This window comes from Opisthocomus hoazin, chromosome 4 (assembly GCF_030867145.1).
Source record: "Opisthocomus hoazin isolate bOpiHoa1 chromosome 4, bOpiHoa1.hap1, whole genome shotgun sequence".
Lineage (NCBI taxonomy): Eukaryota > Metazoa > Chordata > Aves > Opisthocomiformes > Opisthocomidae > Opisthocomus > Opisthocomus hoazin.
Window position 1 is genome coordinate 5,033,676 of NC_134417.1, and position 16,494 is coordinate 5,050,169.

The 16,494-nt window shown below is 54.6% G+C and overlaps 1 protein-coding gene across 2 annotated transcripts in view; it reads left to right on the top strand.

Annotated features, from left to right (window-relative positions):
* The first annotated feature begins 226 nt into the window (after positions 1–226).
* EPHB1 (EPH receptor B1) overlaps positions 227–16,494 on the top strand; it is a 78,855-nt gene continuing 62,587 nt past the window's right edge. The window contains exon 1 of one of the 2 annotated variants that reach the window (XM_075417702.1): positions 227–427. In XM_075417702.1, the coding sequence (XP_075273817.1) occupies positions 370–427 (58 nt within the window). In that variant the 5' untranslated portion in view covers positions 227–369. The remainder of the gene's footprint in view (positions 428–16,494) is intronic. The other variant, XM_075417701.1, reaches the window with a different exon arrangement.

The window sequence follows — 16,494 nt, forward strand, 5'->3', positions numbered from 1 at the left end:
CGGGGGGTCCCGCTGAGGGGGGGGGGGGAGTGGCGGTGGGGTGGCGGCAGCGGCGGGCCGCCAGGGGGCGCCGTCCCCCTTCGGACGGCATCGCGCGCCGGGCGGGGGCGGGCCGGAGGCGGGGCGCGCCGCGGGGATTGGCGGGGCGGCGGCGGGGGCGGGGCCGGGCGGCGGCGGGGGCCGGCGGCGGCGTGGCCGCGCGCCCCACTCGCGGCGGCGATGTGACCCGGGCAGGCGGCGCGGCCCCGTCCCGGCCCCGTCCCTCGGCCCCGTCCCGGCTCCGCGGACGCACCCCCATGCCCGCTCACGGCCGCCCGCCGGCAGCGGCTGACGCCTGCGGAGCAGCGACGCGCGGGGCCCGGGGAGGCGATGGCTGCGGATCTGGTGGTGCTGCTCTGCCTGGCCGCCGCCGCGGCCGCCGTGGAAGGTGAGGCGGCACCGGGACCGGGTGGGTGGGCGGGTGGGTGGGATGCCGAGCCGCGAGTCCCCGCACCGCGGCCGTCCGTCTCCTCCCCTTGGGCCCGCTGGCGGGCTGCGGGGCCCGGTTCGTGCCGGGGGGCCGAAGTCCGCTCCTCGTCACCCACCTGGTCCCGGGACTCGCGGTGCCACCGGGACGGTCCCCGCGGCCGAGACCCGACCTCCGGGCCCAGGCTGGTGCCGCTGGTGCGTCGCTGCTGTCCGGCCAGCACGGCTTTCCGAAGTATTACTTATATATACCTATATTTTTTTCCCCTCCCTTTATTTTGCCACTGCCTCCCTTTTTCCCGGTCAAAGGGCTTGTGGCGGGGGTTGTCGGGTGCTGGAGCGGGGGACGCGGCGCAGCCCCTGGCAGCGAGAAACGCGCGGTTGCGGAGAGATGATGTGCGGGGTCTCGTGGGCGAACCGAGCTGGCGGCCGGCGTGGGGCTTGGCCCTTCCTTGGGGGGATTCGGCCGATGCGAGAGCGGCTGTGGCTGAGCTGGGAGCTGCCGGAGGCAGCCGGAGCCCAGCGGCTCAGCTGCGGGCGGCACGGAGCCAGGTCGGGAGCCGGAAGCCGCCGCGATGGTCTCTGGTGGGGTGGGAGCGGTGTTGGCCATGGTTGCCCTCGGGATCGCGGCGGGCAGGCCCGCTTGCTGCGGCGCCTGCTTTCCGCTGGCTGTCGGCTGACCCAGGCGTTTGCTTTCCTCCTTTCCCGGGCTTCCTCCCTCGCCGCGTCTCCGTGGAAATCGCTTGAGGTGGAAGCGCCGGAGCCTTGCCTCGGTGCGATGCGAGCGGGCTGGCGTTTGCCCGGTCGCGAAGCCGCACGTGAAAACGCCAGACCTGTTCGCGGCACTTCGCCGGCCGGCGTTCGCAGCGTCGGCTGCTGGAGGCACCGCTGAAATCGCGGCCGGCCGGGAGAGACCCGGGCTCGGTCCCCGTCCGAGAGCGCTCCTGGGTGTCGGGTCCGTGTGTCACGCAGGGTCTTCCCCAGCTCGCCCCGAGCCGCCCCTGGGAGCACGTGGTGGGCTGGCAGAGCCGGCATCCCTGCCCAGGACCGAACCTGTGGAAGAGCCGCGTTACTTGTGCTCTGCTGAGGAAATGCCTTGGATAGTGAAGTAGTATCCTGGGTGAGAGCTCACATTTAAAGGAAAATTTCGGACGGGAAACTTCTGAGGCAGAGCAGTTGCATCTGATCTGGAGTTAAGGCGACGGTCCTCTGGCGTGGTCGTATAAAGAAAACCCCTTTTATGGATCTTATTTAAATCTTACAGATTCTCCTTGTGCAGAGGCTGAATTTGCTAGTTTGGTACCTGGGGTTCTCTAACCGAGCTGAAGCATCTCCTAGAGCCTGACCTACCCTGGGGTCTGGCTTTCCCCTGGAGCGGCTGCGAGACCGGTTTGCCGGCAGCAAGGCAAAGCCACGGCCGGAGCCCGGCTCTGCCACGGGCTGCAGGAGCGGCTGGGAGAGGGGTGGCTCCCTGCATTGCAAATCAACCGTCGAGACAAAAAGTCTGTTTTTTGGGATGACAGGGGGAGTCGTCTGGGGGTCTGGACCCAGTTGGAGGGGGAGGAGGATGCAGCAAGGGTCAGGGCTGGGGCTGCTTGCAAAGATCTCTCTTTATCCTCCATAAAACCTTGCTAACTCATTGCCTGCGGCACGCGAACCTGGACGTACTAGAGTCACTTATCTGAGTTTTCTTATCGTTGCTTGATTTTTACCAAGTCCTGGGGGTTAGCTGACCATTTTCTGCTGGACATCTGGATGCTTATAGTAATTTTTTTTTTTTTTGTGGCTTGTGAAGAGGAAGAGGGACATGAGAAGATGACAGGAACAAATATTCCGTCTCTCCCACGCCCTGCAATCACTCAGGAGCCGCTTGCGTGCTCTCTCGTGTTGGCTGAACCGAATGTAATCACATTTAGCATATAGAGAGGGTGGTAATGGGCCGACGCTACACGTTTGAACTCAGGAGCTGTCAGGAGTTCGAGGTGTCAGTAGGTCGGATGGGGCTGATGTCCATTTTGGTGCAGCTCCTCCACGTACGCTATTTATTCTGCCTACCTGCTTACCTATCCATCGTCTCCTTGCCTCGCGCCTGCTCTTTTAAAACCCAGGGTTTTCTCTCCATCTCCTGTATTGCTGCTTGCAGCATCACAATAAGCAGAGCACGGGGAGGGAGGTGGAAAGCCCTGCTCAGGGCTGGTGGATCGGCTCAGTTTTGCTTCCCGTGCTTATCCGCTTGCTCGCTTGCCTGGCCTTCGGAACTGCAGCCTAGGAGAGGACCGGGGATGGAGGTCTGGTTCGAGAGCGACGTCCCTGGCTCCTGCTCCTTGCGTGCCGCCCTCCCTGGGCACCCTCTGTCCTCCCGTTTTGGCTCGGGATGCACACATCTGTTGCAGACATCCTTCGGGCTTCCCCCCTTTGGGGCAGGCGCCGGAGCGGTGCCTGCACCGAGCAGGCTGCGAGCTGGTGGCTTCCGTGCCACCCGTCCCATCTCCGCCACCGTCACCCCGTGGGCTTCCACCTTTGGCCCAGCTGCTTCACCTGGAGCAGAGCGGTTTTCAAGGAGAAGCTAGAAATAAGTCTTTGAAGAGGGAATTTGCAAGTGCTGGTATCCTGCATGGGAATTTGCAAGTGCTAGTATCCAGCCGTCCTTTTACTTTTTTTGCACAAACTATCTGGAGAGAAAGAAAAAGAAAATCCCTAAGGGGAAAAACCTTATTGTTGGCATGATGAGTGAGCCCAGATCTTGTCAGCCTGAAGGGAAAGCGTTTTGTCAAGTCATGGAAAAGGGGCCTGAGACTGCAGATGCCTGTGTTGCTTTTTTTTTTTCTTTTCCTTGACTAATTGCTGGTATCACTGACTCATTATGCCTTGTCTCGGTCTTCCTCCTCCCTTCTCATTTCCCTCGTGCTTGATATTCGGAGATGGAGGTGAAGGAAAGGCAATGTCCCGGGTCTCCGGAGGTCCAGCTGGCCCAAAGCTGCAGTTGACCTCGGTGGCTCACGCCATGCGGTGTGACAAAGGGCTGGAAAACCTGAAAAGGGGGACTTTTGTCCCTGGGACGTGTAAATGTGGCCCAACTCGTGGCAGAGATGGCCTTGGTACGGCTGTCCCTGGATCAGCGGCGGTCCCACTCGAACCCATCTCGCGAGCGACTTCACCTGCATCTGAACTTCACGTTGGTCTCCTTCCATAAGGTGAAGATCTTGATTTATTTTTCACCGTAATTAAAGCTTTGAATTTCACTTTCCCTGAACGTAGCGCAGCCAAAAGTTGAATAACTTACTGTGCTCTGGCGGCTCGGCTCTGGAAGCCTATCAGAGATGGAAACGAGCGCCGGCAATGGTGGAGAGATCAGGAGAACAGCACTGAAAATGGAAAGCCTGCCTGTTTGGCTGTCGTTATTAGTATTTATTTGACGCTGAAGATGGTCTTGGAGCAGTTAATGCAAATGAGGACCCTGAAGGAGCTCTGTGAAAGGCAGGCGTGGAGAAGGTGGGGTCTGTGATAAATATACTTATTTTTTTGCTCTTTCTGCTCACCGTCTCTGTATGGAAGTCGGGTTGTTGCCCTGTGCTCCCGTGTTTTTAGTGGCCCTGTCTGCTATGGCGTGAGCTGCCGGGGGCGGTTGCAAGGTGGCCTCTTGCCCGTCCTGGGTGCAGCTCCTGATGCAACAGGACAGAGTAAAAACCTTCCACTGGCCGTAAAAATCGGAAGAAAATATCCATGTTTGGTAAGGAAGCAGCGCGAATGTGTTCGTCTGGCTCTGGATCTAGGCCACGGTGCTGAATAATAGATGTTTCTAGCAGAGGTGGGTTCTGCAAGCGAAAGAAATTCTCAGATTTGTCGAAAAGTGGAAGACAGCACCTTGGGCAACGGATAACTCCGTGCTAATCAGGTCAGCAAAGTCTTGGAGGCGCTGGTCCCTGGTGCAGCGGGAGCGCCGTGGGACGAGGCCGACGGAAGAGATGCTCGGAGCAAGGCTGAGGCTGGCGGAGTGCTGCTCTTGCGTTGCCTGGGGTGTGTGCTGCACCGCTCCGTCTGAGATCCAGCCGGCTCGAGGAGGCTTTTAGTGACCTCCTCCAGCTGTGGGGAGCAGCCCCTCGTACCCTGGCATGGGAATGGATTCATGCAGGAGCCCCAGACTTGCATGAGCTGCCTGAATCACAGAATCACAGAATCACAGAATAGTAGGGGTTGGAAGGGACCTCTGTGGGTCATCTAGTCCAACTCTCCTGCCGAAGCAGGGTCACCTACAGCAGGCTGCACAGGACCTTGTCCAGGCAGGTCTTGAATATCTCCAGAGAAGGAGACTCCACAACCTCCCTGGGCAGCCTGTTCCAGTGCTCCGTCACCCTCAGAGGGAAGAAGTTCTTCCTCCTGTTCAGACGGAACTTCCTCTGCCTCAGTTTGTGCCCATTGCCCCTTGTCCTGTCACTGGGCACCACTGAAAAGAGCTTGGCCCCATCCTCCTGACGCCCACCCTTCAGATATTTGTAGGCATTTATAAGGTCCCCTCGCAGCCTTCTCTTCTTCAGGCTGAACAAGCCCAGTTCCCTCAACCTCTCCTCGTAGGGGAGATGCTCCAGTCCCCTCACCATCCTCGTAGCCCTCCTCTGGACTCTCTCTGAAGGGTGCTGCAGCACTTGGTTCCCTCTAAACAGAGGTATAAGTAGGCGTTCAACAGCCCAGCGAGGCCGAGTAGGTAGCTGGGCTTGGGGAGGGAAGGTTTTCCCCAAATATTCATTAGAATTTGAAAGCGGATTTCAATTTGACCTTGTTCTTTCTGCCAGCGTTCGCGCTGTCGAGTGTTGCACGCATGAGTACTTGCGCAAGGCAAATGTTAAGCGTGGATGTTTGCTGGGTAGCAATTTGGAGAGGCGTAGGCTCGGGCGGAACGTCGGGAAGCCGGAGTGCGCGTCGCTTAGGGAGGTCCCTGGAGCCGGTGTGATGGAGGTGCTGCAGGTAACCCACGCGGTGGGGATTCGGGTCCGCTGGTGACCGAGAGCACCTTGCGAAGCGGCGCTGGGTGGTGGAAATGGCGAAGGAACGTGAATCCAGAAGACGTTCAGATGCGTTGTGGTCCGTGTGTGAATGCAGGGTGCTTCTGCCTGCTGAGCCCCCAGCACCCCTCCCCGTGGAGGTTGCTGCGGGAGCAGAAAAGCACAAAAAGGGATGGAGCGGTGTCCGAGCAGCATTAGGAGGGAGCTGGGACCTTGGATGGCCCCGGGACACCGAGCTGGTTATTACACAGTCCAGCTTTTAGGGCCTGAACATACATTCTTTCCAAAAATGAGCGGCTTGAGAGGCTGCTTGGGAGTGTGTCGGGGAGGGAGCAGGCACGGGGCTGATGCAGAAGCCACCCAGTAGCAGGCAGAGGCAACACAGCCCTTTTTACAGGGGCAAGAAGAGCAAACTCTTCCCCAAACCAGCCCTGTGGTTTCCCAGAGAAGTGGCAGACGTGGGTGGGCTTCCTCCTGCACCGTAAATGCGGTCGCTCCCAGCCACAACTGATTTTTTTTTTGTGTTGTGGGGTTTTTTTTTGGTTCTTTTTTTTTTTTTTGGTCCCCATCCATTTTCCGCAAAGTCACATCATGAGAAAAGCGGGATGTGTGTTTGTAGGAGCAGAAGGGTCTGTGCTTTATTTATTTATTTCTCGTAACTTTTGAATTATTAAAGCGCGTTCAGCAGAGATTAACTTTCCCTGCTCAATATTTATTATTGTTTCATTTCCCTGGAAGTTGGAGCTACGAGGGCTTTGATAAATGGACTGAAAGGTTCTGTAGTTTCTCTATAGCTAATCTAAATATCCCCGTATCCTTTGCTGAAAAGCTAATTTGTAATTTCCTATGGTAATGCTGCTTAGTGAATTATAATGATACATTGGGGTCTGCTTTTGCTCCTGGTTCTCTGCCGGGGGAAAAACGCTACCATCAGAAAATGGTGTGAAACCTGGAAACTGGCCATTAGTCCCCTAAATTTTTGGTCTGATAACAAAAATCCGGAAAGCGTGTGGACCATATGGTCTGTTTTCTGACGTCTGGGCTGGAAAGCATCCGTCTCCCCCGAGTTCGGTCTCGACAGGAGGGGTGGGAGCGGTGGCCGGAGCTGTGCCAGAGCCGGCACCGTGTGCTGATGCCGTGGCACGTCCGCCCGCGTCGGTTTGGATCCGCGACCGGAGCCCGATGACGTGCAGAATCCCGGCTTCTGGAAACCTCTCCTACCACCCCAGTTGCAAACGAGTGTTATCAGTCTTTTGAATAATTGAAGAGGCTTTCTGTTGAATATTTAATTACAATAATATTTGGTTAGCGGTGGTGGTTGGTCTCCTTCCGTGCAATTGAGAATTGCTGCAAGAAAACAACCTGTTAAAAGAAAATGTTGTCTGTGATCATTGATTTTTCTTTTTCTTTTTTTTTTTTTTTGAGCTAATCAGTTATTCAGTTGAAATTGTTTAATTAGCTCAGCTCCATTAAGACTCTGGCATCTAAACTTGATGTTTCTAAATAATTATAGTTTTGCCTGCTAAGCCCACAACCCAGGGTGACCTAATTACTATTAAAGCACACGCGCTTTGGTCTGGCTTTAATAAATTCCTGCTGGGAGCCCCGCGGTGAAAAATCACAGAGGCAGCAGTTCAAAGGGGAAGGGGCTCTGCGCCGAGCCCCGGCCGAGGAAGACGACTTTCCTTCAGCCTCGCTTCTCCCAACCTGAGCCTGGCGGGTGGGATGCTCCTGGTTTGGGTGGGGTGGGAGGAGAGGAGCCCGAGAGCAGCCGGTCCCTGCAGCCCCCGAGCATCCCTGTGGCCGCCATCTCCGTGCTTTTGGGGCAGGGGGTAGGTGATGGCAAGCGGTCGCCTGGAAAAGAAGAGGGTTAGGAGTGGTTTTAGTTAACGAGCGTTAATTTGCTTGTTCTCTAATTTGCTCCCCTTAATAAGCAGATGGAGTCCTTGCAAGGTCTTTGCAGATGGCGGGGGGAAGAAAAAAATTACAACATTAAGTTCTTTTTACAGTGGAGTTTATTTTATTTTTTTTTTAATGTGGAAGTAGCCATGCCAAGTAATTAGGGATTAGTAAAGCCTCAGGTATGTGCTTGTTAGTTTAGTGGGAAAAACATTTCGTATCTGGGGAGACATCCAGTCGGTGTAAATGGTGTTTGAAGCTGATTAAGCTCTAATTTGTTATGCAGCGTTTAAAAGTGGTGGCTGGGAAATAGGTGAAGAGCCTGTGGAATTCCTCACTTTTAGGCTGTTTCCTCCCATCCCAGATGGGGGCTTCATCACGACTTCAAAGGATTATTTCATGATCTTTTCTCCCAAAAAGTCCTCCTCGCACCCTCCCTGCCTCTCCAGTGTGCCGGCACCCTGTGTGCCGCATCCCAGCAGCAACTGGGCACCAAGTTTTGGATTATTCCAACCCAACCAGCATCTTCCTTGGATTGCTTTGAATATGGCCGGGTTTTTGTGTCTTTGCCTGGCTCTGTATTTAGTTTTTTGAGGGGAAGGGCAGCTCAGCCCACTGCTCCGGTGTTTGGCAGCGCTGGTTGCTCTCCGCTCCTGGCTCCGCCATCTCCCAGGGAGCCTCTCCAGTCCTGCAAAGCCCAAGACCTGTTGCACATCCATGTCTTTGCCCCCCTGTTGTTATTTTCTTTCCATTTGCGGGGCAGAGCATGGGGACACTGATTTTTACCCAGCCCTGTGTGCCAGTCCTGGGATCGTCGCCTTCCGGGCTCGACTCCGGATTGGGGGGTGCTTCTCCTTGAGCCCCAGAACATGGGAAGGCAGGGCGGACGTGGCTGCTTTTGAGGACAAGGTCAATCCCCCCGTGCCTGCTCCCTGCCGTGGGGTGCTGCAGGTGAGCCGGCAAGCAACACCCAAAACCCACCCCGGGAGGGACTGGGGGCTGGTGTTGGTCCCCTTTCTCCTGGTGCTAAAACCTACGCCATGGGTGGAGGGGACGGAGAAGGGGATGGCGACGATTGAAGTTTTATGGAGGTTTTTTTTATTTCCTTTTTTTCTTCTTTTTTCCTCAATCAGAGGCTGGGGACGGGCCTTTGATTACTGGAGGCCTCCACTTGTTTCAGCCGCTTCCTTAGCCGCGGGGTCGGAGCCGGCTCATTATCATCCTCACTAGGGTCCTGTTGATATGAGGATAATTGCTTTTTGCTCAAAAGACATTAAATCACCGCGGAAGAGGCGAAGGGGTGTGAATTACATCTTCCCTGGGAAAACCAGGGAGCCAGCGGAAGAGCTGAACAGGGAACGCAGTCCTCGGGAGGCAGGAGGAGAACGGGGGGGTCTGCTCCGGTCCCTCTGGGCAGCCCCCGGCCGGGGGGATCTGGTGGGGGACAGCCTCATGTGCTGGGAGCAGGCTGGGGTGGCCTGAAGAAGTAGCTGGGCCTTGGTGGGTAGCTGGGCGCTGTCAGTTTGTTCTGTTTTTCACCAGACACCTGTAGCTTCGTGTTTCCAAATGCCTGAGGAACGAGATGGACACGCAGGGGCGAGACGCTCCGAGTGCTCCGTGAGGCAGCGACCCTGCTTTTCATTTGGAACAAATGTGTTTGAAAAGGGCAAAATTTGGCTTTTCACGATCGCCGGCGTATGAAGTACTCCTTACAACATCTTTGACTAGTTCGGGGCCGTTGCCTGGCGTAGCGTACCCACGGTGCCAACAAGGTTGCTCCATAGGTGTTGTTCTCCCATGGTGTGTAGCAGCACGGGAGATGCCCTCACCACGTAGCTGCTCCATCCCTGCACTTCTGCTGTAGTTATTTTTAAAGCAGGGATGTTGGGTCTCTGCATCCTTTATTGAGTGCTGGAAATTGCGGGCATGACCTGGCTGCAAGTGAGCCTGAGACATGCAGAGCTGCTTCCCAAGCCCATGGGGTTTGGCTGAAGCTGTCCAGAAGCTTCACACAAGCGGGTGAACCTCCTGGAGAAGCGTGGCCTTTAATGTCCATGCTTTGCCTCTTGAGATGAAATTGCTGGTGGGGGTCTAAGTCATTTGAACTTGTCAGGCTCTTGGCAGAGGCACCGTGAGGTCACCTGTAATGATGTAACTGGGTCCAGATACGAAGCTGTGAAATGGTAATTTCTGGTGTAATAAAATTTAGAAGGATCAGCTCCATGCCGTGTTTCCTGGGGAGGGACGTGTGGCTCCTTGAGCTGCGTGCGTTGCACCAGGTAACCTTACTCTTGCTCAGTGAAATGGACAAAAACATCAACTGTGCAGGAATTAAAGGCACCGATTCCTTTTTCTTTGGTCCCGGCTTGGGTTGGGGCTCCCCTGGGCTCTGGCTGTTGGTGTCCCCCCTGATCCAGGGACGCCGAAGTCGACCTTGTGGAGGGGAGGAGGTGGATGCTCAGGAAGTGTGGGCTGGATGAGTGGTCAGTGAGGTGGATTGAGAACTGGCTGAATGGCAGAGCTCGGAGGGCTGTCATCAGCGGCGCTGAGTCTAGTTGGAGGCCTGCAGCTAGTGATGTCCCCCAGGGGTCTGTACTGGGCCCAGTCTTGTTTAACTTCTTCATCAACGACCTGGATGAAGAGTTAGAATGTACCCTCAGCAAGTTTGCTGATGACACCAAACTGGGAATAGTGGTAGACACACCAGAAGGCTGTGCTGCCATTCACCGTGACCTGGACAGGCTGGAAAGTTGGGCAGAGAGGAACCTGATGAGGTTCAACAGGGCAAGTGCAGGGTCCTGCACCTGGGAAGGAACAACCCCATGCATCAGTACAGGCTTGGGGCGGACCTGCTGGAGAGCAGCTCTGCGGAGAGGGACCTGGGTGTCCTGGTAGACGACAGGTTGACCACGAGCCAGCAGTGTGCCCTGGCTGCCAAGAAGGCCAGTGGCATCCTGGGGTGCATTAGGAGGAGTGTGGCCAGCGGGTCGAGGGAGGTTCTCCTTCCCCCTCTACACTGCCCTAGTGAGGCCCCATCTGCAGTACTGGGTCCAGTTCTGGGCTCCCCAGTTCAAGAAAGATGAGGAGCTGCTGGAGAGAGTCCAGTGAAGGGCTATGAGGATGATGAAGGGACTGGAGCATCTCTCCCATGAGGAAAGGCTGAGGGAGCTGGGCTTGTTCAGCCTGAAGAGGAGAGGGCTGAGATGAGACCTAATAAATGCTTATGAATATCTGCAGGGTGGGTGTCAGGAGGATGGGGCCAGACTCTTTTCAGTGGTGCCCAGTGACAGGACAAGGGGCAATGGGCACAAACTGAAGCAGAGGAAGTTCTGTCTGAACATGAGGAAGAACTTCTTCCCTCTGAGGGTGACGGAGCCCTGGAACAGGCTGCCCAGGGAGGCTGTGGAGTCTCCTTCTCCGGAGATATTCAAGACCCGCAAGGACCTGTGCAGCCTGCTGTAGGTGACCCTGCTTCGGCAGGAGGGTTGGACTAGATGACCCGCAGAGGTCCCTTCCAACCCCTACCATTCTGTGATTCTGTGATGCAGGCTGACGAGAGCTGTAAGGTCACGAGTTGGTTGTGTTCGGTATCTCTCTAAAAAAACGGCTTTTATTATCCCTCCTTGTGCCGTGCGTGGGTTATTACTGAAATGGCTGGCACCACTGCGCACACGCGGGAGGCTGCTGCGCTGAAAGGCTTGCTCAAACGCCTGCTGAAGGCTATAAAAAGACACTCATTAACTTCAACGGGCTTTGGCCGAGGCCGGAGAAAATGGGCTACTTTGAGAAGGGTGCTGCTTGGGGCAGCTCCGGCTCTGCCGGGACTGGGCTTCGCTCTCCAGGGCTGACTGGGCATGGGGAAACCCCGGCTTCTGCGCGGTCTGGTCCTTAACCTGTGAGAAGATGGTCGGGCTGCCTCTGGCTGGTGGGACCCACTCGGCAGCTCCCTGCCGTGGGGCTTGGGGAGCGATGGGTGGGCGCCTGCCTTGCCCTGATGACCCCCGTGTTTTCTCACCCTGTGCCAGGCATGGACCCTGCCGGGCTGGGCTGTGACTCAGTAGCTCCCAAATGCAATCTCTTGAGTCACCTGCCCAGCAGGTTTTTGGAGATGGTTGGTGGCAAGGCACGTTTTTATGTATTTCTGTAAAGCTTGGCGACGTTCAGGGGAAACTGGGATGTCTTTGAAAGGTTTAAAGTATTCCTAATAGGTTACCTTGAAAGCTTTCTTCAGTCTTGAATGAATCAAAGTGCAAATGTTTATAATGCAACACCCACACAGGCTGGGAGAGGATTTTTATTAAGGCAGGAGAGTCAGAAAACAATAATAATAAAATGTGTTTTATGAAGTTGGCAAGAAACTTATAAACTAGGTGAAGTTTTACAGCATATGAATTTGATACAAGTTGTAAATTTGAATTCCCAGGCCGGTCCTCAGGTCTTGCTCTTTATTACCTGAAATAACATTCTCCACTTTTAATAGCTGGCTGCGGCAGAGCAAACGCCGTTTTATCTTTCTAAATGATCTGCCGTGCGTGTCTTATAATCAAACTTTCACCTATCCGGAAGGCTCCAGCCCTTTCCTTGAGCAACGCAGCGGCTGTTGCTGATTAGCAAATTACTGCTATTTGCTTGGCTGTGGCAGGGGGCACCTTGGAAATCCTTCCGTACATTCCCTGGTATGGATTATTCAGATTTTTTTCCCAGCAGAATCCACCTTACTGTCTGATAAGAGAAAAGGTTTTGTGAATACATCAGTGAAAAGGGACTGGAAGATGCTCCCGATAAATCAGCGTGTTGCACTAATAACCCGCTGCGCTTCCCTGCTCGGGGCACTGCTGGGACGGACTTGGCCGCGTGCTGGGGCATCGTTGCGAGGTGGCCGGTGGCCTTTTGAGGCGTCTGGGGCTCTGTTGCTGTTCTCCCAGCCAGGAGGTTTCCTTGCCATGCAATCCAGGGACCGGCGAGATGCTGCTGCCTGAGCCGGCGCTGTCCCCATCCCAGGGTGGCATCTAATGACCCCCTGACCGCCCTCCGTCCCCCCGGCTCCTCCGTGCTGCCCGGCTGTCGGCAGCTGGACGTGAGGGATGCCTATAAAAATGGCTTGTCAGACTGCTGTCCTCTTCGTCTACAAAAAATACGTGATTACTGAAGCAAAGCGTTTTAACTAGTAGCCAGATTATTCCCTTTAAAATGGGAAAGTAATTAGGGGTGTTTTTTAAAATAGGCTTCCCGCCCTTGGATCTGCTGGGATTAACGTACGTGGGTGTGTAAATATTTAGTTTCCAAGGACTTTTTTTTTTTTTTTTTTTTTAAAATCTTCCCCTTCCTTGAAGAAATGGCAACAATAAGCAATTGAAATGAGGCAGCAGCTATGCTTGGACACTTTCCCCAGCATCCAAAATGTAATTGAATTTAAAGATGACCCATGAAGGAAAATGAAATTGAAGTTTTGCTGGTGCGATGCACCAAGCTGGCTTTCAAAACGAGGGTTTCCTCTGCTTAAGTTTGAAGTTGAAGAGAAGAGGTTTCGCCTCTGGGGTGCTGGGATGCTGTGGGTGATGGAGAACAAGTACAACCCTGAGTCAGGAAGAGCTCTGGGATCCTGTGGGTGATGGAGAATGAGTATGACCCTGAGTCAGTAAGAGTTCTGGGGTGCTGGGATGCTGTGGGTGAAGGAGAACGAGTACGACCCTGAGTCAGTAAGAGCTCTGGCTGAGCACGGGGTGGTGGGCTGAGAGCAGGGTTTGGAACAGCTGGCATGGGGGTTGCTTTTGTTAATCCTCTGTAGTATTTTCTGCTGAACTTATATTTTGGAGAGAAACAAAATTCCCATTCTGTGAAAAATCTTGGCTTTTCCAATCCACCTTCATTCAGTCTTGGGGTGAGAAATGCATCTTTCTGAGGAAACCTCTGGAAGAAGCCTCCTTGCTCGCCTGGGGTGATGCTTGTATGTGGGAGGAAGGAACACCCCCGAGGGTTTGCCTCCCTGAGAAGGGGGAGCTGCAGCTGGGTTTGTGCCCAAGACACTTTCCCCAAAATCAGATAAAATAGGGAGGCAGCTGGGGGACCTCTTCCAAGGCCGGAGTGGGCCGGTCTTCTGGACTGCGTCAAGGAGACCTTTCACTTGGAGTAAGGCAGGATGTGCCTGCTTGAAACTTCTGCCTCTAGCTGCCTGCTAGCTTGGGGGGATTGCTGAGCTCGTTTCTGTTGGTGGAGGTCTCTCTTTGACGTCCAAACAGTTTAGACTTTTTGCGTCAAGGTGCTTTGATGTTTGGATTCAAAACCGTGTCTTGTTTTGAAACTTGTTGCAGTGTTTACTGTGTGTTTGTAAAGCTGGGAAAAGGAGTGAAAAGCAGCTGAAGTCGGAAGCAAAATACGTAGTCAGATGCAAAAATGATTTTAACCGAGCGATCTGCTGGAGTTGCAGATTAAAGGAACGGTTGAAACCAGTTGATTCAAACAACTCTCCTAGAGGTCTGCATCCCTCAAGACCCCCAGAGCCATTCCTACAGCCGACAAATACCCTCGCCAAGCCGGGAGAGGCCAGAACTTGCATTCCCCATCCATCTAACAAACAAGCCCCAAGCCCTAGTGAGGCATCACAAAGCCACCGGAAGAAAACCTGGCTCCGAAGGAAACCTGCACAGCCCCAAGGTTTGGAGGTCAGGCGCCGTCATCGGTGTGCCGTGTGGCGTTGGTCCCCGTCCTGCTGCTGGGAGATACTGATGAGGTACTTTTGAGCCATCGGTGCTTAAAACGCTCGTGCACCCGTCGTTTCTCTTTCTGGCAGGGGTTATTTATTGCGGGCATTAACCCAGGGCTGCCTTTTGGGTGCCTCGATCTTTCTTTCAAAGATTGCATTTGTGCTGTTCAGCTGTAATTGGCAACTTTTGGACTTTTTGTTTGCTTGCCTGCATGCTGGAAAGCCTTCAGAGGTTGTTTGGGAGGCAAAGGGAGCCTGTAGATGTGGAGTTTTTTTGCTCTTATTATTATTATTATATATTATTATAATTAAAACATATTTTTAGCAGCTGAAATTTGAGCCCGTCTGGGTATTTATACAGCAAGATGTTTTGGATGAGGAATAGGCCAAGACAGTCACGTGGTTGGGGCCAACGTGAAACAAAAGAATCCATTTATTATCCAGGCAGGAAATTTGTTCTTCGGGATGTTGTAGCTGCAGACATAATGATTTCATTTCCTCCGGTTCACCCAGATTAATGGCTTGTGCTCTTTTGTTTGTGTGCCTGTGTTATTTCTGCAACGTGGTTTCCCCCCCGTGCTCTGTGCCGGCGTGTACGAACATGTGTGCCAGTGCCCTGGGCGAGGAGGGGGGGCGTGGGGTCTCCAGGCTGGGCTGCAGCAGGCTGCTTGGGTTTTCGGCGTGGGGTGGGATGCTGGGAGAGCCGAGCGAAGGCTGAGGGACCACCTCGGGTGTCCTTCCCAGCAGGGGTGGGTGTCCTGGTGCGTGTGCATCTCCGAGGGTCTCCTCCTTGTGAATCTCTGGGGATCTCCTCCTTGTGCATCTCCAGGGGTTTCCTTCTCCTGCCGTGGTCACTAGGGCAGTGAGGGATGTTTTCCTGTGAAGCTGTGGTGGGATGGGAGAGGTGGAGAGATTGAAAGGCAAGCATGAGTGTTGACCGTATGGGAGGCGTGAAAGCAGTGTGTCTTCTCCGTGGCCACGCTCAAGGGTGTGCATTGGTGTTGTGTACTTGGTGGGAAACCTGAAGCTTTGCACCCTCCCAAATACCATGTTGGGAAACAGCTCCTGTTCCTAGGGAGCCGTGCTGATGCGCAGGGTTGCAGGTGTTGGCCACGTGGCGATGGGTGAGCAGCTTCTTCCTTGCTGGCTGGGTTGGCCTTTCGTACCAGGCAGGTCCCAGCCCCTCGTGGGGCCACTGGCCATCTGGAAGCTGGTGGCACTTATGCTCCCTCTTCAAGTAAAAAGAAGAACCCAACAACCCATGTTCGTGGACACTGCAATATTACTGGCAGCCTTAATTGCACCCTTTCTCGCTTTCTGAGTGGCTTTCAAAAGCAATGTGACAGGCAAACGATGCCTTTGCGTTGCTGTCACCTGAATGGCCCTCATGGGGTTTTGTCACAGAGCTTTTGATTCACTGTGTGCAGCGTGACCAGAATCTTCTGTTCTGGACAGATCTGGAGTAACCTGGTGGAGTTGGAATCGCCCATCTGTGATGAGAAGTTGAACGTGATGCTGCCTAGGGTCTGGGCTGGAGAATGTTTGGTGACCATCTCGCTGCTCCCGTGTTCGACTCTTCCTTCTTCCCTCCCTTAGGTGTTAAAATTTGGGGAGGAAAGAGAGTTTCTGCCATCCCTGCTGGAGGAGGTTTCCCTGCAGGGACATACCTTGCTGAAGGAAGACCCTCTTGGCCATCAAGGTGGATCTGCCATCGTTCCTGCCATCTTCTGGGTGCTTGCATGCAACGATCCCATCTTGCACATGCGTTGCACCTTCTTGCTTTTGTTCTCGTGAGCTTTCATGCCGTGAGGGCTGCGTGGGGCTGAAGGTGCGAGCCCACCATCTGAGAACTGCGGAGGAAAGGGGTGGGGAGCTCCTGGTACCCCATCGAGCTGCAGGTGCTTTCTCCCCACCTGCCTGCCCTCCCATATCGCTCCCATGTTGTCCAGGTGACAGAGTTTGTGAGGATGTGACAGCTCCGTTGCACAGGAGATGATGAACAGTAATGAGACCCAGAGCACAACGTGCACTTAAAGTGATTTATTTCAGTAGGGAAACCACAATCGGGGAGGATGGGTCAGCGTCATCAGGAGAAGAGGTGGCTATGGAGATGAGCTTAGGGGGAACTTTTTAAAGCGGCGCTGGGTTGATGATAAACGAGCAGAGCTGGCGCTGCGTGAAATGGAGCCGTGCCGGTCACGCTGGGACCATCCCTCGCCCGCAGTGGATCGCGGGCAGCTCCCGGGGGTTGGCAGGTGACCGGGCTGGTGGGCTGCTGGAGGTGGCTCTGGCAGCCTTCTCCTTGCTTACCTCCCTGCAACCCCCTGCCCAATCTTTTCCATGAGGTGTTGCCCGCGCGTTGAGTCAGCTCTACCCGTGCACTTGGGAAGGAGATCGTCCTGGTGAGGAGGGGGGAAATAATCCCCC